At 47.0% G+C, this 27,929-nt stretch overlaps 1 protein-coding gene across 13 annotated transcripts in view; it reads right to left on the bottom strand.

The window, feature by feature from the left end:
* Positions 1 to 27,929, bottom strand: part of ARVCF (ARVCF delta catenin family member) — a 604,272-nt gene that overhangs the window by 105,994 nt on the left and 470,349 nt on the right. For all 13 annotated transcript variants that reach the window (XM_077920631.1, XM_077920630.1, XM_077920635.1 and 10 more), the window contains one exon: positions 19,472 to 19,655. In XM_077920631.1, the coding sequence (XP_077776757.1) occupies positions 19,472 to 19,655 (184 nt within the window). The remainder of the gene's footprint in view (positions 1 to 19,471; positions 19,656 to 27,929) is intronic.

Raw genomic sequence — 27,929 nt, forward strand, 5'->3', positions numbered from 1 at the left:
AAGAGTAGATGGAAAGGCCACAAACCAACAAATTAAAAAATGGGATTCAATCCAGCACCAGGGACTTTGTGAGCAGAATACCCTGGTACCGGTTTGAATTAACTAAATACTGCTTTTGTTTTAGTTTCGTTAATTTTTCAGGTTTTGTCGTCGTGCATTTCCCTTTTTCTTTTCTTCTTTTCTCTCTCTCTCTCTTTATTTCTTTTATATAATACACATTTATTCCAGATCTCTTGACAATTTGATTATGTATATTGTAATAACTATCTTAAGTCTAGAAATATCCAATGTAAGATTAGTTTGTTTTCTGTTTTGTTTTTTTGTATGTGATGTTTGTTTAATAATAATAATAAAAGAGAAGGCAGCAGAGTGCAGGTCAACAGCAGAGGGGGCTCTGGCATTAGGTCAGACCATCTCAAAGGATGGGAAGTGAAGCCAGTGGTCTAGGCCAGCGTTCCCCAACCTTGGGCCTCCAGCTGTTTTTGGACTACAACTCCCGTCATCCCTCGCTAGCAAGACCAGTGGTCAAGGATGATGGGAATTGTAGTCCAAAAACAGCTGGAGGCCCAAGGTTGGGGAACACTGGTCTAGGCCACATAGGTGCCATACATTTAGAGCAGATGTTATACAATTTTAAACAGTCATGGCTCCCCGCCCCCAAGAATCCTGGGAACTATAGTCTGCTGATTGTGCTCTGAGTTGTTAGGAGACACCCATTCCCCTCACAGAGCTACAATTCCCAGAGTGGTATAACAATCAATCCCTTTTCCCAGGGAACTCTGGGTGTGCAAAGGACATTAGACAGCCACAATGGAATGTGGGGGAGGAAGAAATCAAATTCAGTTTGCATTGAAAGGTTGATACACCGAATCCACACTTTCTGAATCAATACGTCAACCGCTAAGAGTCGTCCTTCGAAATTCGCATTTCTCCTAATTTTGCAGTGCAGTTCTCCAGCCGAGTAAGTCAAATAACACATGCAAAAATCCACACACCAAGGTAATGTAGGCATGAGGAATGAATTATATTGGGAGAGATGTCAGGCTGAACGGCATGCAAAAATGTGTATGTACGCAGGTCCTGCCTACCAAACACAAAGTGTTCCATGGAAACCTTTTGTTCACATAATGAGTCTAGTGTTTCCATTTTCCCCTATGGAAATATTTCTAATGTGGGATTTGTCCAATCTTCCCCCCTCCTTTTCAATGGTTTCTTCCTGAAATGGCCGCAACCAATCAGCAAAAGAAGGATAAGGGGAAACACTGATCTCTCCTGCTCCCTGATTTGTCAGATATCGCCCCCTCCACCTATCTGCCTGAAAATGGCCGCCACTGACCAGCAGAGCACAAACTGACAAGGAAGTTGGCTGTTTGGATAAGTGAATCTGTGGAGCATATAATGAGGTTTGGGCAGAATTCTTTACATGCAGATAAGTGAATTTTCAGATAGTGAGCGGGTGGATAATGTGACTTAAATTTATTAGAATTCTGCACTGAAAGGCTCATGAATTTTCATGATGGCTGATTGATTTAAAGCAGGAGTGGCGAAACTTGGTCCTCCAGCTGTTTCGGGACTACAATCCCCATCATCCCCGACCACTGGTCCTGTTAGCTAGGGGTGATGGGAGTTGTAGTCTCAAAACAGCTGGAGGGCCAAGTTTGACCATGCCTGGTTTAAAGCATGGAGCAGCGTGGAAACATGAGGAATGAAATGTAAGAATGGAAAAACAAGGATTTGAGAGAAACCGAAATAGAAAGATTAGCCCATCTTTACAAGGGGATGAAAGGGGCGCGGGTGGCGCTGTGGGTTAAACCACAGAGCCTAGGACTTGCCGATCAGAAGGTTGGTGGTTCGAATCCCTGCTACGGGGTGAGCTCCTGTTGCTCAGTCCCTGCTCCTGCCAACCTAGCAGTTCGAAAGCATGTCAAAGTGCAAGTAGATAAATAGGTACCGCTCCAGCGGGAAGGTAAACGGCGTTTCCATGTGCTGCTCTGGTTTGCCAGAAGTGGCTTAGTCATGCTGGCCACATGACCCGGAAGCTGTACCCTCGGCCCATAAAGCGAGATGAGCGCCGCAACCCCAGAGTCGGTCATGACTGGACTTAACGGTCAGGGGTCCTTTACTTTACCTTTACAAGGGGAGGATAACAACGTGCTCGGGCAAAAGAAAAGGAGATAGGAATGAAAAAGCACCTTCCACGGCCTAAAGAAAATGAATTTCACACCCTCCAAATCCTCAAATTTTTCTGCACACAGATACAGGCCTCCCCTTGCAAAGACACACACACACCCATGCTCTGCAGACTTGCTAAGCTGACTTGCAGCTGCCTCCCTGTCATTGGAGACAATTCAGCAGATAAAACTGCATGCAGCTACTTTAAAAAAAAAGTTTTAAAGACATTTGCAGGTCACCTTAAAGGCGACCTTTCTGCAGGAGTTTTGCTTCTCGCTACTGTCATGCTGAGCGCTTCAGAGGCCTGCTGTGCAAGGGAGAGAGAGCTGGCGCCTGCTCAACTTTAAAATTATTATTCTATGCAGAGAGGCAGCTTGAGATGCTGAGTGCATTTGAAACAATGTGAAGAGAAGCTGCAGAAATTTTGAGTTGTCTGGTGGAACATGGGCACAGCTGCCAAGACAGAGAGCTAGAGAAATAGACAGACAGACAGATCCACAAACTCTATCTAGCACTGCAAGGGCCGTAGCTCAGTGGAAGAACATCTGCTTTGAATGCAGAAGGCCTCAGGTTCAATCTCCCGCATCTCCAGGTACGTCTGAGGGAGAGGCACAGCCCTCACCATGAGGCAAGGTGAGGCATCTGCCTCAGGTGGCAGAATCTATAGCTGCAGCAGATCTAGCCTGTTATGTACTGAAGTTCTCACCCTGGGCCAGCAGGGGGATACTGTAGATAGTTATGCAAATAAGGGATCGAAAGTGACGTTCAGTGATTGGATAGTTTTAGAAAATTGTTACAGTTACGTTGTTCTGGAGCTCTATATATGCAGGCTGGCTGAACCCTTCAGTTCAGTTCTGTTCTGGCCTGTGAATAAACAAGAGCTGTTTGAAGAATCGCTGTGTTGTCTGATATGTTCACCCACAACTTAACACAGCCTACAAGGAATACTTTGTCTACTGCTACAGCTGCCACAGTAAGCAGTGATGGCCACAGTAGTGTACTCCTTGGAGGTTAGATCTGTTGCCCCCTCAGCACACTCCACTCATCGCCCGTCTTGGTGAATCGGAGGGGCTGCTGGTCTCCTCCATCCTTGTTCCCAATGTACATCTTCACTCACCCCTCCTTCTCTGGTGGGGTGGTACCTTTTTGAGGTCCCAAAATGTCTTGGGGCACCTGGCTTGCCAGTAGTACATGTGAAGAGGATCTAGGGCAGAGGGCCTTCTCGGTAGTGGCGCCCGCCCTGTGGAACGCCCTCCCATCAGATGTCAGAGAGATCAACAACTACCTGACATTTAGAAGACATCTGAAGGCAGCCCTGTTCAGGGAAGTTTTTAATGTGTGACATTTTAATGTATTTTTTGTTATGTACTGAAGTTCTCACCCTGGGCCAGCAGGGGGATACTGTAGATAGTTATGCAAATAAGGGATCGAAAGAGACGTTCAGTGATTGGATAGTTTTAGAAATTGTTACAGTTACATTGTACTGGAGCTCTATATAAGCAAGCTGACTGAACCCTTCAGTTCAGTTCTGTCCTGGCCTGTGAATAAACAAGAGCTGTTTGAAGAATCGCTGTGTTGTCTGATATGTTCACCCACAACTTAACATTTTTAATCTTTGTTGGAAGCCGCCCAGAGCGGCTGGGGAAACCCAGCCAGATGGGCGGGGTACAAATATTATTATTATTATTATTATTATTATTATTATTATTATTATTAGTCTGGGCGGCTTCCAACAAAGTATTAAAATACAGTAGTCTGTTAAACATCAAAAGCTTCCCTAAAGAGGGCTGCCTTCAGATGTCTTCTAAAAGTCAGATAGTTGTTTATTTCCTTGACATCGGACGGGAGGGCATTCTACAGGGCGGCTGTCACTACCAAGAAGGCCCTCTGCCTGGTTCCCCGTAGCCTCACTTCTCGCAGGGAGGTAACAGCCAGAAGGCCCTCGGCACTGCACCTCAGTGTCCGGGCTGAATGATGGGGATGGAGACACTCCTTCAGGTATACTGGACTGAGTCCACCAGATACCTGTGGGAAACTCGAGTGCAAGAGCCTTCTCCCCTCTTGTGCTTTCCATAAACTGTGGCATTGCTATACTTACGCCATGAAGGGCACTGAGGTGCACAAGCTCTATACTGAATCGGCACATGCAAACATGGAAGCAGATAAAAGGGTTAAAGATACGGTCCTTTGCCAGAGGTGAGACAACTGGGTAGCAATGAAGGACACCATTCAGGGTAGGGTTTTTTTTTAATGAAATCCTGGGGCAGAGGCCCTTGCCAGCGGGCCATTTGCATCTGGAGATCAAGAGGTAAGGGGCTCGCCTTCGCTTCCGAGGGGACGCCAGAAGGTGACGAGCTGCAGGGCGGCTTTTTAATCTGCATTTTGGAGTCAGGTTGTGCAGCATAAAAGGGGGACGTGGGCTCAGGCTGTGACTCTGCAGTTAAAAAAAGGCAATGCATAATGCATCGCTATTACAAGCTAAACATCAGGCGCCGTCAGCCTGAACTTGAACGATTCCAACGGTGGCAGGAATTACACTCCCTTGCTCATGATATAAGCCTGGGGAAAGCCATATGCCCTGATCCCATCCAGGATTGGGGAGCTAATTAAGAATCTCTTCCAGCTCAGACTCCTTTATTGCGGCTCCTGAGAAGCACCAGTTAATTCAACCTGTGTTGCTTGATGGGGGAAAACACACCCCTCCCCACCGCCATCCTCTGCTGCAGGCTTGGGGGATATATATGTTTTCTCCTGCAAAGCACATATCCTCTCATGGGACAATCTTTCTGGTGTGCGTGTCAGGGATGGTGCAGCCAGAGGCAAAAGGAGGCAGAGCGGCAGATGGGGAACTTGTCTTTGGCCAGCAGGCTACATTCCGTCAAGAGGCTCCCATGCACAACAACTCTCCATCAAAAAAGAGGTGGCCCTCTTAGGACACTTATAAGAAAGCACACAAGGAGCAGGATCAGTGAGAGGTGAGGCTTAGGGAAGGGCCCCAAGGGCTAAATAGAGAGGCCCACATAGCTCAGTTGGTTAGAGCATGGTGTTGATAATGCCAAGGCTGCAAGTTTGATCCCCGTATGGGACAACTGCGTATTGGTTGCACTACATAACAACAACAATTTATTTATACCCTGCCCATTTGGCTGGGTCTCCCCAAACACTCTGGGCGGGCGGCTCCCAACAGAATATTAAAACATCAAACATTTAAAACTTCCCTAAACAGGGCTGCCTTCAGATGCCTTCTAAAAGTCAGATAGTTGCTTATTTCCTTTAGATCTGATGGGAGGGGGTTCCACAGGATGGGTGTCACTACCAAGAAGGCCCTGCCTGGTTCCCTGTAGCCTCACTTCTCACAGGGAGGAAACAGCCAGAAGACTCTCGGAGCTGGACCTCAGGGTCCAGGCTGAACAATGGGGATGGAGACGTTCCTTCAGGTATACTGGGCCAAGGCCATTTAGGTCTTTAAAGTTCAGACCAACACTTAGAATTGTGCTCGGAGTGTCCTGGGAGCCAATGCAGGTCTTTCAGGACCGGTGTTATGTGGTCTCGGTGGCCGCCCCCAGTCACCAGTCTAGCTGCCGCATTCTGGATTAGTTGCAGTTTCCGGGTCACCTTCAAAGGTAGCCCCACATAGAGTGCATTGCAGTAGCCAAGCAGGAGATAACCAAGGCATGCACCACTCTGGCGAGACAGTTTGAGGGCAGGTAAGGTCTCAGCCTGCACACTGGAGGGAGCTGGTAGACAGCTGCCCTAGACACAGAATTGATCCTTCCAAGACTATAATTTTATGATTCCATGATTCTATCTGCCCCCGAACCCGAGGTTTCCCAGCCTGGTTGTCAGACCCTCAAGGTTGACCTGAGGTCTGCATGTTTGTCTGCCACACAACACCCCAGCTGGCAACGGAGAGCGCTTGAATCTCCAGGTGGGCAAGAGCACCTTCCCTACCCAGGCTCCCTAAACGGATGAGAAGGAAGGATCCCAAGGGGCCGGTCTGCTATGAAACTAATGAAGCTTAAGCTTCAGGGCTCCTAATACCAGAGGGGCCCCCAAAGCGACTTTAGCCCACATCGATTCTTAAAAATGGATCTAGCAGACACAATCTGAGTTGCATGACTCACATTGATTAATATTTTGTTGTAAGTATTTCAACAATCCCAAAGTTTGAGAGTCAATAGCACAGATGGGAAAGATGGAGGGCAGAAGGAGAAGGGGACGACAGATGGTTATCAAAGCTACCAGCATGAGTTTGACCAAACTGCAGGAGGCAGTGGAAGACAGAAGTGCCTGGCATGCTCTGGTCCATGGGGTCACGAAGAGTCGGACACGACTAAACGACTAAACAACAACAGCACAGATGTTGTAAAGGTTGTTGTAAACAACTCCATTGAAGAAGATAACAGTGGTCCCACAGACCTCATTGCTGGCTCTTCATAACAGTTCAGGCTTCAGACCTCCCAAAACATAGGTCCACCACTGATGATCCCTTCATTTCAGGTGGACCTGGAAACACGCCCTTTAGCTAAAGTTTCTACCTTAATTTCCAGCTAGTGACACATTTGCTCATTTGTTAGATGTCATCTTTTTCATTTGAATGACATACTCTCAGAGGCTGTGGCTAATGTTTCATGTGTTGTGAATAATAATAATAATAATAATAATAATAATAATAATAATAATACTCCACCCATCTGGCTGGGTTGCCCCAGCCGCTCTGGGGAGCTTCCTACACATATTAAAACATAATGATATCATAATAATGACATCATTTGGGCCTCCCCTCTGTGACATCATCAGGAACTGCCTCCAAGTCTCAGATTTTGGCCCTGAAATTTGGCCGGGATCTGAGCAGCTCATGACCTACTATGCGGCCCTCAGCAAGGAATGCGGCCCCTGGCTGAAAAATGCTTCTGCACACCCTTCATTTTAACCTGTTTAAATTTTCATGCCATTTAAATAAAGCCCTCGGCACTCGGAGGACTTTTCTCCCTGATCTGCCTTTGCTTTGAAGCAGGAATATAAACCCGCGATTTCTCCTGGCAAAGTTTGAAGAAACACACAAACACACAGGCTATGCCTTTTCTCTTCACCAGACAAGCTAAATCGGGAGCCAGCTCACCCAGCCAGCTCCCTTCCTCAAAATTGAAGATTTATTGCTTCACTCCCGTCCTCCCCCTGTCAGTCTGGAGACCAGCCCCTGCCTCGCACCAGGGGGAGGATTTGCAAAGGAGGAGGCGGCAGAGGATATATGTTGCGGCTGTTACCGTGTGCTATTATCACGCCTGAAAGATGGGGGAAGAGAGAGGGAGAAAGCTTACAGAGTAATTCATTCTGAAGGCTCTAATTCCCAAACACTTTTCTTTGGAGAAATGCTGTACATTAATCATGATTAATAGGCAAGCAGGGACCGTGGCTCGCTCATTTTGACACAGTTATATTCCACCCCATCCCTCTAGACTCCCACCTTCTGCTTCAGCACTGACACCGAGACATTATCACAGTTTCCTCTGACCAGCAGTGGTGCTCCGTGCTCTGAGGGTGAATCCCTCCCCTCAAGTCCTGCTACTTGAGATCCTTGACATGGCAAGGATCGAACCCGGGACCCTAGCAGGCAAAGCACGTTCTCTGTCCTGGCACATAGCCTGAGGCACACGGATGAAGCTGACCGCAACAGAGGCACTTGCTGGTAGGGCAAAGTTATGTCTGATAAAGGCACAGAAGAACACAATGGGAGCTGTTGTCTCAGGTCGGTACAGAAGCCTTCTGCCAGAGAGTGCCATCGCTCAGTGGAAGAACACCTGCTTTGCATGCAGAAGGCCCCAGGCTCAGGCCCCAGCATCTCCAGGTAGGTGCCACGGACTGGTTCGATGCAGAAGAATGGTGGGACAAACCAACTGGGGAACCACTAAGGGGAGAAGGCTCAGGTCAAAGGCAGAAAATGGAGAGGAGCCTAACCCTCCATCATTTCTCTGATGAAAATAGGGGCACCCCATTCCATAATGATAATTTTATCTCTCACATCTTACTGGGTTGCCCCAGTCACTCTGGGCAGCTTCCAACAGATATAAAAACATAATAAAACATTAAACATAAAACTTCCCTATACAGGGTTGCCTTCAGACGGCTCGGCGGTCAGATAACTCCATACTCCCCAACATTTCTCCAATGAAGACAGGGATATCTTGCCATACCCTCCAACATTTCTCCAATGAAAATAGGGACATCCTAAGGGAAAGTGGGGACGCGGGTGGCGCTGTGGGTAAAAGCCTCAGCGCCTAGGGCTTGCCGATCGAAAGGTCAGCGGTTCGAATCCCCGCGGCGGGGTGCGCTCCCGCTGCTCGGTCCCAGCGCCTGCCAACCTAGCAGTTCGAAAGCACCCCCGGGTGCAAGTAGATAAATAGGGACCGCTTACTGTCGGGAAGGTAAACAGCGTTCCGTGTGCTGCGCTGGCTTGCCAGATGCAGCTTCGTCACGCTGGCCACGTGACCCAGAAGTGTCTGCGGACAGCGCTGGCCCCCGGCCTCTTGAGTGAGATGGGCGCACAACCCCAGAGTCTGTCAAGACTGGCCCGTACGGGCTGGGGTACCTTTACCTTTACCTTTAAGGGAAAGTGAGACATTCTAGGATCAAATCAGAAACTGGGGTGGCTTCTCTAAATCAGGGACATCCCTGGAAAATAGGGATACTTGGAGGGTCTGGAAGCCTGGGCCAAGATGTCAGAAGCTGAAGTGGCAAAAGGGCTTAGTGAGCTGGGAGAATGTGTGGCAGAGAGCGGTTCAGAATCAGAGGAAGAAGCTGAAACAGGATAGTGGGATGAGGGAGGCCAAGAGGCAGAGATGAGTCCAGTCATGGGTGTTTTAAACCTGTGTTCAGGTAATTCTGTTTTGGGTTGGTTGCATCTTTTAATTTTACTGGCTTTTATTAAGGATGCTGTGTCTGGTTTTACACTGAGAGGACTTCTGCCCTCAAACATAAAAAACATACGCTTTAGGCCACATCCACACAATACATTTAAAGCTCAGCGATACGACTTTAACAAGTCATGGCTTCCCCCAAAGAATTCTTGGAACTTTTAAAGGAATCCCCATAAGGATATGGGTGTGGGGGCATTCCACTCGCCCCTCCATACAATTCCCCAGGAAGAGACCACATGATGTTGTTATCTACAGTCACTTCCTGGAAGCATTTAAAAAGGGATTTTTGGTCACACAGCCATAAAGCTGCTCTAGGCAAATTACAAAGTTTAAAAGGAGAAAGAAAGAAAGAAAGAAAGAAAGAAAGAAAGAAAGAAAGAAAGAAAGATGGAAGGAAGGAAGGAAGGAAGAAAGAAAAGAAAAGAAAAGAAAAGAAAAGAAAAGAAAAGAAAAGAAAAGAAAGAGGCAGCCCTTAGACCTCCTTATAAGTACAGATCCATGTGCACTTTTCTCAATTGATTATGCAGCTTAATCCATATATCAGCATTCTGATCCATTCATGTATCCAAGAGGGTGTGAAATGAGGAGGCTGACTCGAAAATAAGGAGCGAACTGGAATTCTCTATATATTTAAAGCACTATGATACAACTTCCAAACAGTTGTGGGCCACCTGCAAAGAATCCTGGGAAGTGTAGTTTGTTAAGGGTGCTGCGAGTTGTTAGGAGACCCCCTATTCCCCTCACAGAACTACAATTCCTAGAGTGGTTTAACAATCACAATCCTTCTTCCCAGAGTATCAAAGCACACATGGGGCCCAAGACAATAAATCAGCGGTTCTCAACCTGTGGGTCCCCAGTTGTTCTTGGACTGCAACTCCCATCATCCCTGATCTCTGGCCTTGCTAGCTAGGGGTGATGGGAGTTGTAGTCTAACAACATCTGGGGACCCACAGGTTGAGAAAGGCTGCAATAAATGAATACAAAGCGAGTGGGAGATTCCCTTCCGGGGCAAACACCCGCCGTTTATGTTAGGACTGCAGTTTTAAACCGCCTCCCTTTGTGACACTGCTCTGACCGGGATCAGAAAAAGAAATGTATTCATACATTTAAGATCCTGTGTGCTTGGGTCCTTTTGCCCTAGCTAAGAGAGAGAGAGAGAGAGAGAGAGAGAGAGAGCGCGCACATCCAGCTAATTTGCACAGCGCTGCAAGGAGTTTGACAGCCCCTGCCTCGTGCCACGACTTGTTGGGCAAAATTCGTTAACATTGCAACTGAAATAAAATAATAATAATTTGAAATGAAAAGTATCTGTGATTGTGGAACAGACGTGCTGAGAGCTGGCACTGCCGAGATCCAAGTTATTTTAAAATTCCGCAATTCTGAACAATCAGACCTATTCTTCTCTCTCCCTTCCCCTCCAAACACCTTCCCTGGTGCAATGAAATTAATGCAGCCCCTCTCCATTGAGATTGCATCCTTCCAGTGGGGGAGAAATCAAGGAGGAGAAAAGGAACAAATCAAAACATGTCAGGTTATTGGTGTTTTTTTTAAAAAAAGGTGGAGCACGCTCTGTAATTTGAAGTTAGTGTCATTCATCAAAGATTGGATTCCTGGGTCTACGCTCCATGCCAGAAATGGTAAAAAGGGAAACTTAACACACAAGCCAGCCAGACAGATGGCTGCAAAATTTATTCTCTGTTGGTGTTCGCCATGCTGGTGGCAGGCTTTGTGTCGCACAGCAGACAGAGCGGTTTATTTATCGCACCAGGCCGCCATCAGCATCAACATACTTAATAATCTCAAGCCCTCGCAGGCAACAGCAGCCTGTGTTTGCAAACCAAAGCATGAGGCAATGGAGAAACTGTTCCCATTTTGCAGAAAGGTGGAATGAGGCCCAGCCAACAGAATTCAGGTGAACCCAAAATCCCAGCCCATTCACTCATAGGAACAATGGCTGCATTCGCGTAGCACTTTATTCCATTTCTCCAACATTTCCCTAACGGTTCATTTCCACATCGTATCTGAGCTTTCATGCAAAGTGAAAGCCACTTCCAGAAAAGTAATCAAATCTGTTTAGTGCTCATTTCTGTGTTATTTGATTTCAGGGGGTGGGGTGGGGTAATCCATTTTCAGCTCTCTTAACTCAGAAAATTGTGGGAGGGAAGCGATGAATTTTGGGGCGGTATATGAGCGTGCAGCTCTTTCTGCTGTTTTTATGGGGGAATCATAGGGGAACAGAATGGTGCATTTGCAGAAAGGGTGGAGGAGAAGCAACGTTGTCCAATGACATTCATTGTTGTGTCGTCATCATCATCATCATCATTTATTTATACACCGCCCCAGACACTCTGGGCGGCTCCCAACAGAATATCAAAGACATGATAAAACATCAAACATTAAAAAACTTCCCTTCAGATGTCTTCTAAAAGTCAGATAGTTGTTTGTTTCCTTGACATCTGACGGGAGGGCCTTCCACAGGGTGGGTGCCACCACCGAGAAGGCCCTCTGCCTGGTTCCTTGTAACCTCACTTCTTGCAGTAAGGGAACTGCCAGAAGGCCCTCGGAGCTGGACTTCGGTGTCCGGGAAGAACAATGGGAGTGGAGATGCTCCATCACACCTTGCCTACTGCTGTGAGTGAACCTACAAAGCCACAGAGCAGAGCTGGTGAAGGTGTGGCAGCCTGAGGGCCACGGAGAGAGGTCTGGAGGTCTGCATTCGGCCCAAGGCCTTGAAGTCTCTCACCCCTGGAATATTCAAATGGCCCAATTCATTCTCCGGACAAACACGAGGCTTCTTTCCAATCCTTAAGAGACAACATGCAAACCTGCCTAGATTTGCAGCTCCACATTCAGCGCCAAGCGGGACGTGGGCGGCGCTGTGGGTTAAACCACAGAGCCTAGGACTTGCCGATCAGAAGGTCAGCAGTTCGAATCCCTGCGACAGGGTGAGCTCCCGTTGCTCGGTCCCTGCTCCTGCCAACCTAGCAGTTCGAAAGCACGTCAAAGTGCAAGGAGATAAATAGGTACCGCTCTGGCGGGAAGGTAAATGGCCTTTCCGTGCACTGCTATGATTCAACAGAAGCGGCTTAGTCATGCTAGCCACATGACCCGGAAGCTGTACGCCGGCTCCCTCGGCCAATAAAGAAAGATGAGCACCGCAACCCCAGAGTCGTCCGCGACTGGGCCTAATGGTCAGGGGTCCCTTTACCTTTATTCAGCGCCAAGCACGTGTATTTGAAAGCAACGTGTTATTCCTCACACTAGACCTTCACATCAAACTCAAGAAACCAAAGACCTCTGTGGTTGCAACATCCAAAGCCCCACGTTAACAGAAGAGGAAATTCCGCTGAACATCCCTTTTGTGTCTTGGGCTGGGGGTGGGTGGTCTTCCGAAAAGAAAGCCAAAGATTGCTTGCCGCACAAGGGAAATTCTTTGCTTAGACCATAACCTCTGAGGTACCCTGTTGACAGGAGGGCAGGGAAAGAAACACCACAGCGTAGATTAAGCCAACCTATTAATGATCAGCTTAATATTTCTGCAGCATCCGGGGGAATCTAGTTTCCATTCCCATAAACCTTTTTGCCCTGACACATCTAATAAGGTCTTGCACTGTGGTGATAAGGGAAGGAGGGGGGAATGTTAATAAAATAAATATATAAATAAATGGCCGCGCCTGGATCCTACTCAAAAGGCCCCGTCTCTCTTCTGGGACCAATGATCATTTCAGTAACGAGGCACCTCACACCACTTCTCATTACTTTCTGCATTTAGAAAGTGGCTCTCCGGGGAACAGCAGAGTGCAATGCAGAGACCGCAAGCCCAAGGAATGGAAATGAAGGAAACATTCTGGAGGTCCGCATTCATCAGCGGCGACGGGTCTGAAGAGCACTCCAGCGCTCTGCAAGCGCAACACAGCTCCTTTTATTAGCTTTGAACGAACTTATTCGCCCTCGCCGTAAAAACCGAACGATTTCAAAGCACGACCAGAAACAACAGCAACAACCGACAACACTTTGCCTTTTTATGGACTTTTGCTTTATGGCGAAAGCTTCCCAGGCCCCGGAAAAGCTAAAAACCTAATTCTCCCAGATCTCACCAGCTGCTTGGAGAAATCTTGCTCACCTGTGGACATTCCCAACAAGACACCATCTCCCAGGGCTGGCTCTACTGTTAACCCACCCATTCAAACAAACTGCCAATGGATGCAAGAAGCAGCTGGCTTGCAGGCGAATGATGCTGTTCTATTTATGTGCTGTAGCAAGAAATAGCTGCTGCATAAATCATCGCGAGGTACCAGCAAGCCTCCGAGCTGTCTCCGGGCTAACATTGCTTTGCCTTGGAGTGATGCGCCCATGATATCATGGATGCACAAACTCTAAATCTCAAAAAAGACTTGCTGTGTTAGCAACTTCTCTGTTTAGGAAGGTATGACCTGCAGTGATACGATGCCCCAAATAGGACACTTTGTTGTTGCTGTTGATGTTATTTCCCCCCCCCACCAAATTTATTGCTTTTCAACATTTATCACAAACATAACATAAAATACACAACAACAAAAACTCCACACTACAATAAACTAAACACACAAGAAGAAAAGAATAGCTCTTCAAATATCCAACTTTCATCTCATTGATGACTGACTTCCTTGAAACCCCTCTAACTGAATTTCATTATATCACCTTTATAACAGTTCTCCAAGTTCATATTTCTAATAATATTAACTTCTTTCATTTACTAACCCCTTCTCCTTTATTAATATTCTAATCCTTAATATTTACTACCACGTATCCTTATTCTACCCCTAAGCCTATTTGTTACTTCCAAGGATTTTCTATTTATCATCATCATCATCATCAATCATCAATCTTTATTACGGTCCAGAGACCCAACAAATCATTACAAAGCAATACACAATTCATACAGCCTACCTCCAGTTTAAACAAGCATTTTGTTTAGAACATAGGGCTCATTTGTTCTTGCAACCACCTATAAAAACTTTGCCACTGCTAGTGTTCAAGCATTTGTCCTGTCTTCCAGTAGGAACCTGACATAGTGAGCCTCTGATTTTCCCGGGAAAGGTACTAGCAAGGGTATTATCAGTTCAGCCCTGGCTTGCTCATATTTTGCACAATGCAACAAAATATGTTTTATGGAATCGATGAGCAAAGTCTGTCCTGGTAGGGAACTCCTCTCAACCTGCCATCCAACACTGCAGAAGGAAAGGCATTTAGTCTGGCTTTGGTGAAAAGCCTTCAATAGTTTGGTGCTGTCAGGTTTTTAATGTAAGATGTTAACTTAAAGACATGCCCATATTGTACTCCTACTGCCAGCAGACTACAGACTGTGTGTGATCGAGATCGCAAGTCACTGTGTGCATTATCTTTGCTTTAACATCTTTTGGGTGCCTTCATAACCCAGGTAATACAGTTGGGGGGAGACAGACCAATAGAGGTGGCTTTTTTAGCCATGGTTTTCTGCCATTTATCTTATATTACCAAATAGGACACTTTGTTGGCAATGCAAGTTCCTTTTAGCTAGTATTAAGGGAGGCATTTAGAGCCTCGCAGGCACCGATCCTTGACATCACAAAAGCGTTGACAGCCCATTGCCATATCTGCATTAGAAAACTGAGTGGAGGCTGGACCATCGTGGTCCAGCTGAAGCAGTGCCCCACCTACCTCAGCCTGTCCTCAGCCAATATCCACCTGCCTGCCTTTTCCTTTACAATCAATCAGTGGATAGTGGAATGTTGCTCATTGGCTCTTGCGCCACCTACTGTTGGTCTTCCAGGCTTCTGCTCTCTGAGTCCCAATGGGCATCAAGCAACAATGAGAAAGCTTCCAGCTAGACTGGTGACTGGGAGTGGCTGCCGAGACCATATAACACCGGTCCTAAAAGACCTACATTGGCTCCTAGTACGTTTCCAAGCACAGTTCAACGTGTTGGTGCTGACCTTTAAAGCCCTAAACGGCCTCGGCCCAGTATACCTGAAGGAGCGTCTCCACCCCCATCGTTCAGAACTGAGGTCCAGCTCTGAGGGCCTTCTGGCGGTTCCCTCCCTGCGAGAAGTGAGGTTACAGGGAACTAGGCAAAGGGCCTTCTTGGTAGTGACACCCGCCTTGTGCAACACCCTTCCATCAGATGTCAAGGAAATAAACAACTATCTGACTTTTAGAAGACATCTGAAGGCAGCCCTGTTTAGGGAAGTTTTTAATGTTTGATGTTTTATCGCTTTTAAAATTATTATTAATATTCTGTTGGGAGTCACCCAGAGTGCCTGAGGAAACCCAGCCAGATGGGTGGGGTATTAATAATAATAATAATAAATAATAATAATAATAATAATAAATGTTGTTGTTATTATTATTATTATTATTCCACATGGGGCCAAAAATTACTCTTCTCCTAACTTGCTAAATGTTCCATCTTCAAGGCTGCCTACAGAATACTTAAGACACAGACCCTTCAGATGGTCTTGGACTCCAAACAGCCATTTCAAACAGTATCATACCACTTTAAACAGGCACGGCTTCCCCAAAGAATCTCGGGAACGGTAGTTTGGTAAGGGCGCTGTTCCCCTCCTGGGGCTACAGCTCCCAATGTTCCCTGGGAAGAGGGGTTTTGGGAAGCTGTAGTTTGTTAAGGGTGCTGTAAGTGAGGAGACCTCTTGTTCCCTCTCCTACTGCTACAATTCCCAGAGTGGTTTAACAATAGATTCCTCTTCACAAGGAACTCTGGGAACTGTAGTTCTGTGAGGGGAAGAGGCATCTCCAAACAACTCTCAGCACCCTTAACAGGATTCTTTTGGGGAAACCACAGCTGTTAAAGTGGTATGATACTGCTTTAAATTTATAGTGTGGATGGAGCCCAACTCCCATCAGTCTCAGCCAGCATGGCCAATGACCAGGAATAATGGGAATTTTAGTTCAAGAACATTGGGAGGGCCAGAGGTCCCCTATTCCTGATATAAGAGAAGGGACACATCAGAGAACAAGTTTTTATCTGCCGTTCCAACTTTTTCACCACGTGTGCTTAGAAGGAAGTCCAAATGGATCCAACAGGGTCTACTCTCAAGTAAGGGGGCTGCGATTGAAGCCTTATTCCCTTGCGTGTTGTTTCCCTTTAATATTTGTTGTAAGCCACACCGAGCGTTTCATTCAAAAGGAATAAATGCATTATTAATCAAAATATAAATTTGGCATGGAGGAGACAGCATCAGCCTACTGGCCTCAGCCCCATCCTAAGACCCACGAGGTGATCCTCAGCTGTCGTGATTAAGTTTGAGCTGATGTAAGTGTGTTTTTCAGAAACTTATCTCCAGTCGAGGAAGTCTAAAAATAAACATTCATCTTTTTCCCCCCTTGCGTGGATCACAAATTTACCACTGCTCTGGCAGCCTTTAGAAGTCTCTGTTATTAGAAGACGCCTAAATTAGGGACGCGGGTGGCGCTGTGGGTAAAAGCCTCAGCGCCTAGGGCTTGCCAATCGAAAGGTCGGCGGTTCGAATCCACGCGGCGGGGTGCGCTCCCGTCTTTCGGTTCCAGCTCCTGCCTACCTAGCAGTTCGAAAGCACCCCTAAGTGCAAGTAGATAAATAGGTACCGCTTTATAGCGGGAAGGTAAACAGCGTTTCCATGTGCTGCACTGGCTCGCCAGTTGCAGCTTCGTCACGCTGGCCACGTGACCCAGAAGTGTCTCCGGACAGCGCTGGCTCCCGGCCTCTTAAGTGAGATGGGCGCACAACCCTAGAGTCTGTCAAGACTGGCCCGTACGGGCAGGGGTACCTTTACCTTTACCTTTAAATTTGAGTTCTGGGAGCACAAAAGAATCACATTGGATGCTTTTTGGTCAGGACGGCAAAATTTAAAAAAACACAAGGGGAGTCTGGAAATAAGGTCGGCCAATATTTACTCTTTTTGCTGAGACACGATCCTGGCATGTGCAGAGAAATGCTACAGATAAGGAAAAGACAGGTCTGTTTCCTGATGCTTGCGGAATTTGAATTTTGTGAATTCCTGTATGAAACATCCTGATCCAGGATTCAAATCTCCACTTGGCCACAAGGCCACAACCTTTGGCTAGTCAGCGCCTGGCCTAACCTACCTCACAGGGTTGTTGTGGAGATTAAAGGAGGAAAGAGAGAACCAGGTAATAATAATGTTATAATAATTTATTATTTATACCCCACCCATCTGGCTGGGCTTCTCCAGCCACTCTGGGTGGCTTCCAACACAATATTAAAATACAGTAATGCATCAAATATTAAAAGCTTCCTTAAACAGGTCTGCCTTCAGATGTCTTCTAAAAGTTTGGTAGTTGTTGTTCTCTTTGACATCTAGTGGGAGGGTGTTCCACAGGGCGGGTGCCACTACCAAGAAGGCCCTCTGCCTGGTTCCCTGTAACTTGAATAATAATAGTTCACCTTGAGCTCCTTGGAGGGAAGAAATTGGGATATAAATGCAGTAACCAATTAAATAAAATGCCCTTAGCTAGCCACTGAAGTCCACTCTGTTCTGCTCTGCCCCACTGCACGAGCAGCTCCTGACACATCATTCATAAAAACTGGCCTAAGCTAAAAACGGCACATATGGAGAGACAGGAGTTCAAAAACGCAGGTAAATGTTTTGCATACATTCCGTCTGGGCTTCTCTGGAAGGCAGGGGTAGAAATCTAATAATGTACTGCTTTTATTTGTAAAAGTACAGGCATTCCCACTACCACCACCACTCACACATGACTGCGTACACGGGCAGTGCCGGGAAATAAGCAAATAATTTCATTCAAACCCGGAAATGGCGGGAGAGAGCTGGAGAGTCCCTGTGACTTGTGAGGAGACCCAAAGAGGACATCAGTGAGGGCAGAGGAAGCCCCTAAGAAACCGGAGGTGCAGTGGCGCTTTGTTTCAGCTGCTCAGCCTCCTCAGGTAACAGCTGATGCACAGACAAGTGCAGCCACGTCCTCCATTTTGATTTTGATTGGGGATAGATATTTTGATCTGGATTGGGGATAGAGTAGGAGAGAGAGAGAGATGGAGAGAAAGGGTGGGTGGAGGCTTTTCAGAGCATGCTCCTCACTTTACGTGATTTCAATTATGTGCGCGGGAGCCCAGAATGTAAGCCCCTATAAGTGGGGGGTGGAGACGATGCTTCTATTTATCTAAAATTATCAGGGCAGTGCAGGGCAATGTGCACACAGTAAAAGACGTTTAAAAGCCGTCCGAAACAATGACTGGCCAATCAAGGAAGTCTGAAACAGCTGCAAAGACCTGCCAGGCCTTCAGGATCCAGGAGTATCAAAGAATGGGACAAATTTACATTATTATTGAAAGACCACTGTAAACATTTGAACTCTTTGGCAGGCTTTAAATAACTCTTGCAATGTTACACAGACTTTGGATACAATGGAGGACTGGAAATTGGATGGACTTATAATACGTAGTTTAAAAAGTTACTTAAAGAACCCATGGAGGGGAGGAGGGAAGTCTTGAGATTCGGGTGACCTTAGTGATCAAGCTGGGGTATCAAGGATCAGGCAGCTGCTACAGGGAAACCTGGATCCAGGTTGTTCAGGACTCCCTATTATCAACCATAGCTGTCAACCGTCCCTTATTTGGCGGGAAACTCCCTTATCCCAGCACCGTGTCCCGCTGCTGTCCCTGGATTGATGATGTTCCTTAAATTTCCCAGGTTTCATGCTCGTCCGGCTCGGGAGGCAAGCAGAGGCTTGGGGTCATCCGCCGCGAGAGAGTGCGCGCGCATGAGCTGCCGCGTCTCCGTCTCTCCCTTTTCCGCCTCAGAGGTGCGTCGTGAGGAGACTGGTGGCGGCGGGCGGGCAGGCAGCCCCTCTCTTGTGAGACTTCTGCTGCGCTGCCAGGGGAAGCCGGAGGCGGCTGAGGAGGCGGCATGAGGGAGGAGGAAGAGGAGGGGATGGGGAGGGAAGCAGAAGGGCAGCGCTTCAGCGGCCACCGCGGCGCCGCAACCGCTTCATGCCGGGCTCGCGGGTGAGAGTCTCTCTTCCTCCCTCCCTCTCTCTCGGGCGGGAAAGGGCCGATGGAACTCCTCGCGCCAGGACGACGGCAGCCCCGACGTGCATAAGCTAAGCAAAATCCCTTATTTTGGCTGCTGATCCCTCATTTTCAAGGCTGCTGGTCCCTTATTTTCAAATCTGTAAGTTGACAGCTATGATTATCAACACAACATTTCTGAACACGTAGAATGGAAAACTTGAGGTGTAACAGGAGCCAAGACTTTTTTAAATGTTTCGTTACCAACTCCTTTTGCTCCTATGCAGATTTTGGGCAAAATGTGAAACTCTAACCATTCCCCCCTTCCTGCTTTCTTCACCCCACCCCAATTGCCACAATCGCCCCGCACCAATCTCACCTCAGACATCCTGACGTGTTCTTGAAGACGGTTGTCCACTCGGCGTCTCGAGGCTTCGAGTCTTCATTTGGCTCGTTCTCCCAACCGGAATGGGGGATGATCACTTCGTTGGTCAGGGTCTGTAGACCGTGGTTAATGATCACCATTTTGAGGGGCTCGTAGGAGGACAGGTTCCAGAGGGTGCCTTGAAGAAGAGAAAATGGCAGCGGAGAGTAATGGGAACCTGTGTTGCTAAGTGGCTGTGGAGAATATTGTTCAAGTGCAATCTGGTTCAAGCATTACAGCGAAACCAAAACTGTGTTTCAACTGACTATGGTTTGTAACAGCAAACCATGGTTTCTTGGGACTGCTGCCTTTCTGATCTTTTAACCATTGGTTTGCGGCCGTCTTACCTGTGCTAACAACACTGCATAAGTGTGAGTATCCACGCAGGTGTTCAGTAGAGCTGGCAGATACCTGGCTTTCAACATTGCAATATACCACTAGCTAAACATTGCAATATAATGATATACAGTGGTACCTTGTTTCTCAAATGCCTTGGTACTCAAACAACTCGGAACCCAAACACTGCAAACCTGGAAGTAAGTATTTCGGTTTGCGAACTTTTCTCAGAAGCCAAACGTACTCCATTTTGAGTGAATGCTGAGGTCTGTCTGTTTTTGCAGCTTTTTTTTGTGAGTGTGAGGAACCCAGTTCACCTACTGATTGATTGATTGATTGATTGATTGATTGATTGTGTGACAGCAGTACATTGCTTATTGCTTTCATTTTATGGGCAATGGTCTTGTTAGATAGTCAAATTCATGTTAAATTGCTTTTAGGGGTTGTTTTAAAAAGTCTGGAACAGATTAATCCGTTTTGCATTACTTTCTATGGGAAAGCACACCTCGGTTTTGAAACGCTTTGGTTTTGGAACGGACTTCCAGAACGGATTATGTTTGAGAACCAAGGTGCCACTGTATCACAATGTCTGAAATAAGGATGTAGAGTCATTGGCTAACTGACGTCACAGTTTGCCCCACATTGTGATTTTTGCATAGCACACACACACACATCATGATTAGTGATATATTGCCAGGTCAAAAATGATGAAACTGATACCACGATATGAACTTCAAACCAGTTTTGCACAATATATTGATATATCGTTCAGTCCCTTGAGCAGAGGTGGAGAACCTTTTTCATACTGAAGGCTGCATTCCATTGTGGGCAATCGTGACAGTGTAGTAGTTTGGATTTGATATCCCGCTTTATCACTACCCTAAGGAATCTCAAAGCGGCTAACATTCTCCTTTCCCTTCCTCCTCCACAACAAACACTCTGTGATGTGAGTGAGGCTGAGAGAGTTCAGAGTGGCCCAAGGTCACCCAGCAGCTGCCTGTGGAGGAGCGGGGAATCAAACCCGGTTCACCAGATTACGAGTCCACCGCTCTTAACCACCACACCACACTGGCTCGTAAATAGTTACGAAAGGAAGAGACACGTATGGCGTTGTTTTATGGTCACTGGCAGTTAGTATCACAGCCCAGGTTTCCAGCTTCTCCCTTTGAACCAGAGATGTGGAACCTCTGGGCCCTCCAGATGCTGTTGGACTCCAGCTCCCATCATCCCTGACCGCTAGGTGAGGCTGATGGGAATTGGAGTCTATCAGGTATCCTGTCTCCACTCTAAAGCGCAGAAGGAGCTATGAATGGATTATTAGTATTATGGCAGCGCCAAGAGCAAAAGTAGGCGGAGCAACACATGTAAACGTTGCCTTTATAAAATAGGCTAGCTTCTGCACACAATCTTCTCTGTCCTCTATCTGGGCAAGCAAGAGGCATTATTGGAGTGAAAGGACAATTTCCAGGCAGGCCAAAGCAACAGCAACCCGCTCCAGGAGGGCTACAAAGCCGTGTTGGTGAGTATTGTGGCCTGGGGAGAATTCCAAGGGCCACACTGAAAGGCATAGAAGGCTGCATTGGGCCCCAGAGCCAAGATTCCCTACCCATGCTCTTAAACAGGGATGTACGTAAGAGCTGGCAAGTCACGAAACAATGAAAACAAATCTACAGTAAACTGAAGTCTGGGTTGAAGGTGCTTAGAACTACAGTCATACCTCACGTTACGTTTGCTTCAAGTTGTGCGTTTTCAAGTTGTGTCCCACGGTGACCCGGAAGTAACGGAATGGGTTACTTCCGTTTTTCTCCGCTCGCGCATGCGCAGACGCGCAAAATGACGTCACGTGCATGCGCAGAAGCGGCGAATTGCGACCCGTGCATGCGCAGACGCGGGTTGCGTTCTTTTCAGGTTGCGAACGGGCCTCCGGAATGGATCCCAATGGATCCCAATGGAGGTACCACTGTAGTGAGTTCTGAAATTCATCCTCACCCCTCTCATTCCCTCTCCCCTCGCCCTCTTCCAAATGTTATGGGGAAGGACCATTTCTTAATGGTGCAACATCTAAGAAGATCACAGGTTCAAGTTCTGGCACTTCCAGGTAAGGCAGGGAGAGACATCGGAGGGCTGCTGCCAATCAGTGTAGACAATACTGAACTAGGTAGGCCGCAATGGACTGACTTGGGATAAGGCAGCTTCCGATGTTCCCTTCTTCGGTTTTTGATGACCTTCCTGTTTATTTGCATCTCATTCCACGACTGGGATGCTCAATCTGCATGTGTGATTTATCCCAGTCATATAAGGCAATAAATTTGAATGCATAGGTCTGTAAATCTGTGTTTATTCCTGCTGTATATAAGCATAGAAATGCCCATCAGTTTTCTCTAAGCTTATAGGAGGACTGAAAGGTGTAAATATCAAGAAGCTGTAATGCACACCAACTTTGGGTAGGCCTGTCTCTGTGTACAGTCATACCTCGGGTTACAGATGCTTCAGGTTGTGTTTTTTCGGGTTACGGACCGCAGAAACCCGGAAGTACCCGTGGTCGCGCATGTGCAGAAGCGCTAAATTGAGCTTTGCGCATGCGCAGAAGCGGCGAATTGCAACCCGCGTGTGCACAGATGCGCCGCTGCGGGTTGCAAATGCGCTGGTTGTGAACGTGCATTCTGCATGGATCACGTTCGCAACCCAAGCGTAGACCAACACTTTGCCTCTGAAGAGTGTTTTGCCTGTGCATAACATTGCTCTGAGCATTAAAGATTTGGCCAGAAACCACCAACTGAGTTCAAGTTCTTCATTCCAGGACATCAACGGTGCTTCAGAGCACAGCTCAGGGCAATTCACTAGCCCTATGTGGTGCTTTGAAGACGATCATCACCTGATGTCATTGCGGCATCAGGTGACTGAAAGTTAGCCCCACCCACCTGTCACCTTTGACTCATGAGTGGTAGAGAAGAAAGGATCTGGCCCACTGGCCAGAACTGGCTCCCAACCCCTTATTAAATGCATAAATAAATACACAACTAATCTACATTTCTCGTTGCAGATCCTGGGCTATACTTTGCTCCCAGATCTCCATTTAATTCTTTGTTGTTGCTTGGAATCGATATTGCAAATGTAAACGCTTTAAACGCACTGCCTCCAGTGAGATTGGAGTAGGGAGGGAAAGCAAGAGAATTAGATGCTTGCGAGAGTCACACTCTCTCAGGCTTGGTTCCACCCCAGTAAAACAGCACAATAATAATAATCTACTTCCCAGAGTTACTGTCAGGATGGAGGAGGGAGAGATGGCAAAGTAATAACGCCACCCCTCCAACAAAATTGCTATATAAATGCTAAGCAAGACCCATGAGCATCCCAAGTGAAAACTCTCCATTTTGAAATCCCTCTTTTCTTTACTTAGCATGCTGCAGGGACACCCACAACCTGCAAAAAAAGTGAGCAAGCTCTCAGCAGAATTATGTACCTGAGACCTAAATGGCCAACTGGAAATTTAATCGAAGATGCCAGCTTAAAATTTCCTAGGGGCAGGCCAGGCAGAAAGTAACCTTTCCAAAAGGCCTCACATTTCCCCAAAGCTAATATCAAGTCATTACTTGCCAGGTATTTTCAATTTTCAAAATAGCAATTCTCACGATTTTTGCCTACTACAGTTAAAATCAACTACAGTGGTACCTCGGTTTTCGAATGTCTCGGAAGCCAAATGTTTCGGTTTTCGAACACCAAAAACCTGGAAGTAAATGCTTCCATTTTCAAATGCGCCTCATAAGTCGAATAGCTTCCGCTATTTTTTCAATTTTCTCTACTGAATTTTCAGACCGCCTCAGATTTCGAGTTTTTCAGAACTCAAATGGTCTTCTGGAACGGATTACGATCGAAAACTGAGGTACCACTGTACTGAAAACCTTCACAAAATAATAATAGTTGTCGCCAGTTGAAAAAGCAGACCTAAACACACGCCAGCATTCTACATATTTGGATAGGCTTGCCTAAAGGCAAATGCTTTAAGCTGGCACCAAAAAAGTCTATAGAGAAAGCACCTGCCTGATGTCAACAGGCAGGGAGTTCCAGTGCGTGAGTGCTGACACTTTCGATTAAATGCACCATAGCCAAAGGTAAAGGTAAAGGGACCCCTGACCGTTAAGTCCAGTTGCGGACGACTCTGGGGTTGCGGCGCTCATCTTATTTATTGGCCAAGGGAGCCGGCGTACAGCTTCTGGATCATGTGGCCAGCATGACTAAGCCGCTTCTGGTGAACCAGAGCAGCACACAGAAATGCCATTTACCTTCCCACCAGAGCGGTACCTATTTATCTACTTGCACTTTGACATGCTTTCGAACTGCTAGGTTGGCAGGAGCAGGGACCGAGCAAGGGGAGCTCACCCCGTCACGGGGATTCAAACCGCCAACCTTCTGATCAGCAAGCCCTAGGCTCAGTGGTTTCGCCATAGCTAGCTGCTTGTAATCCATGAGACTCTTAATCTCAGGGTCTTGGGTTTGAGCTCTACCAGGGGCAAAAGTTTCCTGGCCTTGTGGTCCCTTCCAATTCTACAGTTCTATGATTCTATGCCTCAATGTGAATATGGCAGGCCTATTTTAAGGATCAATATTCTGTGAGGACACCAGAAATAATTACGACAGATTATGCAATGTTGGGATTGGTATGCCAGGAAACCAGTCAACCCTACAACCTGCCTGAACCAGTTGGGAAAGAAAACTGGTTGGACAAGCTGACACTTATGTCAAGGGTCGGGGACCTCCAGCCCTCCAGATGTTGCTGGACTCCAGCAATTCAGGGACGATGGGAGCTGAGACTCCAACATCATTTGCTGGGCCAAAGGTTCCCTGGAATCTATAGCCGGTGCCCTTGTCGCTACTTGTCTGTGGCTTCACACACGTCCCAAGGGCATCTGCTTTTAGGCTGCAATCCTTTTAGGGCCATTCTTAGGTAGGCAGCATGTGCCAGCAGGAATTTTATCTCCCAGCTCCCCAGCGCTTAAGTGGCACTTCAGCTATAGCCTAACAGACCCAGATGACTAACAGATCTTTGGTGATATAAAACACTCCTCACTGCAAAGTGACCTCTGAAAGGGGCTCCTTTAAATTTAGCTGAACCAAACAACTTTGGCGCAACCAGGTTGGGATTTTGCTTGCGCCCTGCTTTGGGGTAAGAAAAAGGTAAAGGACCCCTGGATGGTTAAGTCAAGTCAAATGCGACTATGGGGTTGCGGGGCTCTTCTCACTCTTCAGACCAAGGGAGCTGGCGTTTGTCCACAGACAGCTTTTCAAGTCATGTGGCCAGCAGGACTAAACTGCTTCTGGCACAACAGAACACCGTGATGGAAACCAGAGTGCATGGAAATGCAGTTTACCTTCCCGCCAGAGTGGTACCTATTTATCTACTTGCACAGGTATGCTTTCAAACTGCTAGGCTGGCAGGAGCTGGAACAGAGCAACAGGAGCTCACCATTGTCACGTGGATTTGAACCGCCGACCTTCTGATCAGCAAGCCCAGAGGCTCAGTGGTTTAGACCAGAGTGCCACCCACATCCCTTTACCTGCTTTGGGGTATAGGCTACAGTGTCTAGGTGTACATTTCCAGGGGGGCAGTTTGCTGCACATTAGCTCTGCTCAGTGCACATCTTGAAAGCCACATAGGGTGGCTGAGAGTGGCTAGTGGGAAAAGGATAAGCAGGATTGGTGCTGAACTTGCCTCCTCCTTAGCCGGACATTATAGTCCGGGTGTGGGGAACCCATGGCCCTCTGGAGGTTGTTGAACTACAACTCCCATCATTCCTGCCCATTAGCCATGCTTGCTAAGGATGATGGGAGTTCTAGTTCAGCAACACCTGGAGGCCCAAACGTTCCCTACTCTGGCTTTACGTGGTTCTAGATGCCCTGTTTATTGAACATTCACTCCAATTTGTCTGCAGGGTGGTTCAATGACACTGGCTATTTTATGAACATTCGCTCTTACACATTTGAAGAGAGGTTAGACGACATGTCAAAGGAATAGTTATCCCTCACGTTGTAGTGTATTGCCCAATCACTTTCCTTGTTGCAAAGAGCCCAATATTTGGAGGAAGCGGGTTCACAGAATCATAGAATTGTAGGAATTGTGGAACCATAGGAATCCCAGCTGAACAGATGAAGAAGAAGAAGAAGAAGAAGAAGAAGAAGAAGAAGAGGAGTTTGGATTTGATATCTCTACCCAAAGGAGTCTCAAAGCGGCTAACATTCTCCCTTCTCTTCCTCCCCCACAACAAACACTCTGTGAGGTGAGTGGGACTGAGAGACTTCAAAGAAGTGTGACTAGCCCAAGGTCACCCAGCAGCTGCATGTGGAGGAGCGGGGAAGCAAACCCAGTTCACCAGATTACGAGTCTACCACTCTTAACCACTACACCACACTGGCTCCAATGGCATCCAACAGATGGGTTTGCTGAGCGAGACTTCCAGATCAACCTTAATCGCAGAACCTGGATCTGCCAGTATGCGACTGGATCCCTGGTGAGAATCTGAGGGGAGCATTTTGGCGATTTGGGGGGGCAGTGGGATTCATAAGGGTTCAAATGGGTGAATTTGCCAGCAGCCGTAACCACACCGCTCACGGCATGTAGAGTTTCCTGGGAAGAGGGACTTAATGTTAAACCACTCTGGGTAGCTTTGGGTGGGTGGGTAGGAACAGGGTTCTCCTAGCAACTGTCACCACCCGTAACAAACTACAACTCCCAGAATTCCTTGGAGGGGAAGCTGCTTCACGTGATACCATAATGCTTGAAATGTATGGTGCAAATGTGGCCGCGGTCGCTTTTCCTCTAAATTAAAAAGTTGCAAATAGAGGGCAGCCTTTTGCCAAGTGGGACACACAAATACCCTGCTTCCTGGCTCCAATAATCTAAACTTCCTGACTCCAATAATCAGTTGTAACCTGCCTTTTCCTCTGCGTTGCTTTAACCTGCTGCCAAGAGTCTTTTGCTACTTACTGCCAGCAGGGACGTTAATCACTGTATTTATTTCCTTGAATCACTTCACACTACACTGCAGCTTATGTCCACACAAGGCACAGCAGTAATTATAGTAATATGGATATTTTTTTAAAAAAAAAGCAAGTCACTTTAGCATTTAAACAAATTAATATAATAGAAATAAAAAGGAATAAATTAGCTCCTGACGGCTAGCCATTGAGAACAAGAAAATGAGTAATTAATCCAGAATCCATTACAAGCCGAAGGGTTTTGTTTTGTTTTTCCCTAAGCACAGCGATCCCAGTCAACGAGCCGATATTTTGGGTATTTTCACAGAACGTGCTATTTTTTGCTGTGAAGCATTTATTTATATAGCGGCCAAACAAAATGTAAGGCCAATTCCTTTAAAACTAGAAGATCCTCAATCTGTCCGCCAAGGGAGTTGTGAGTTTGAGCATGAGAAATCTTGTCAAAGGCCCTCAAGCACCAGGAACAAGCGGGTCTGCAATAAAATGTTGCAGGGCATCCTTCCTGTTGGGTTTCCAGGAGTAGGGAAACTGATCTGGCCAGATCTCTATCTTCCCTCGTCCTCAGGTAATACCATCAGGACTTCAAAGTACCACACACGACTTGCAGACGGCCTTGCCTATGCTGAGGCCTTTCGCATGTACAATATTCACAACAGACTTCACATTTGTCTTGCTCAAAGGTTAGTGCCATTTAGCAAGTCATCGAAAGAGTGTCTCCTCCTGCTGAGCCAAGCCTAAGGCCTCTGAGCGAGCGCGGCACCCGGGTCTGTGCTGAATCTAAAAAGCAGTTCGCTAGGAAAATAGTCCATAGCTAAGCTGGTAGCAAGCAGAGAAAGGTGTGCGGGACAGGCAGGTGGGGTTGGGGGGTTGGTCCTTTGTAAATTTTGTTCTTTGTGGAAGCAAGGTTGGCTTCCATGTACAATAGGACTTCAGAGAAGAAGGAGGAAGGGAGGGAGGAGGAAGAGGAGAAGAGAAGGAAAGGAATAAGCTGCTCTCAGAGCCAGGATATGAAGCCAAAGGCGAGGTGCTCTCTTGCCCTTGTGACTTGCTTGATACCTATCTGGGTAGCCTGTATCACAGACCC

Source organism: Podarcis muralis, chromosome 16 (assembly GCF_964188315.1).
Source record: "Podarcis muralis chromosome 16, rPodMur119.hap1.1, whole genome shotgun sequence".
NCBI classification, from domain to species: Eukaryota; Metazoa; Chordata; class Lepidosauria; order Squamata; family Lacertidae; genus Podarcis; species Podarcis muralis.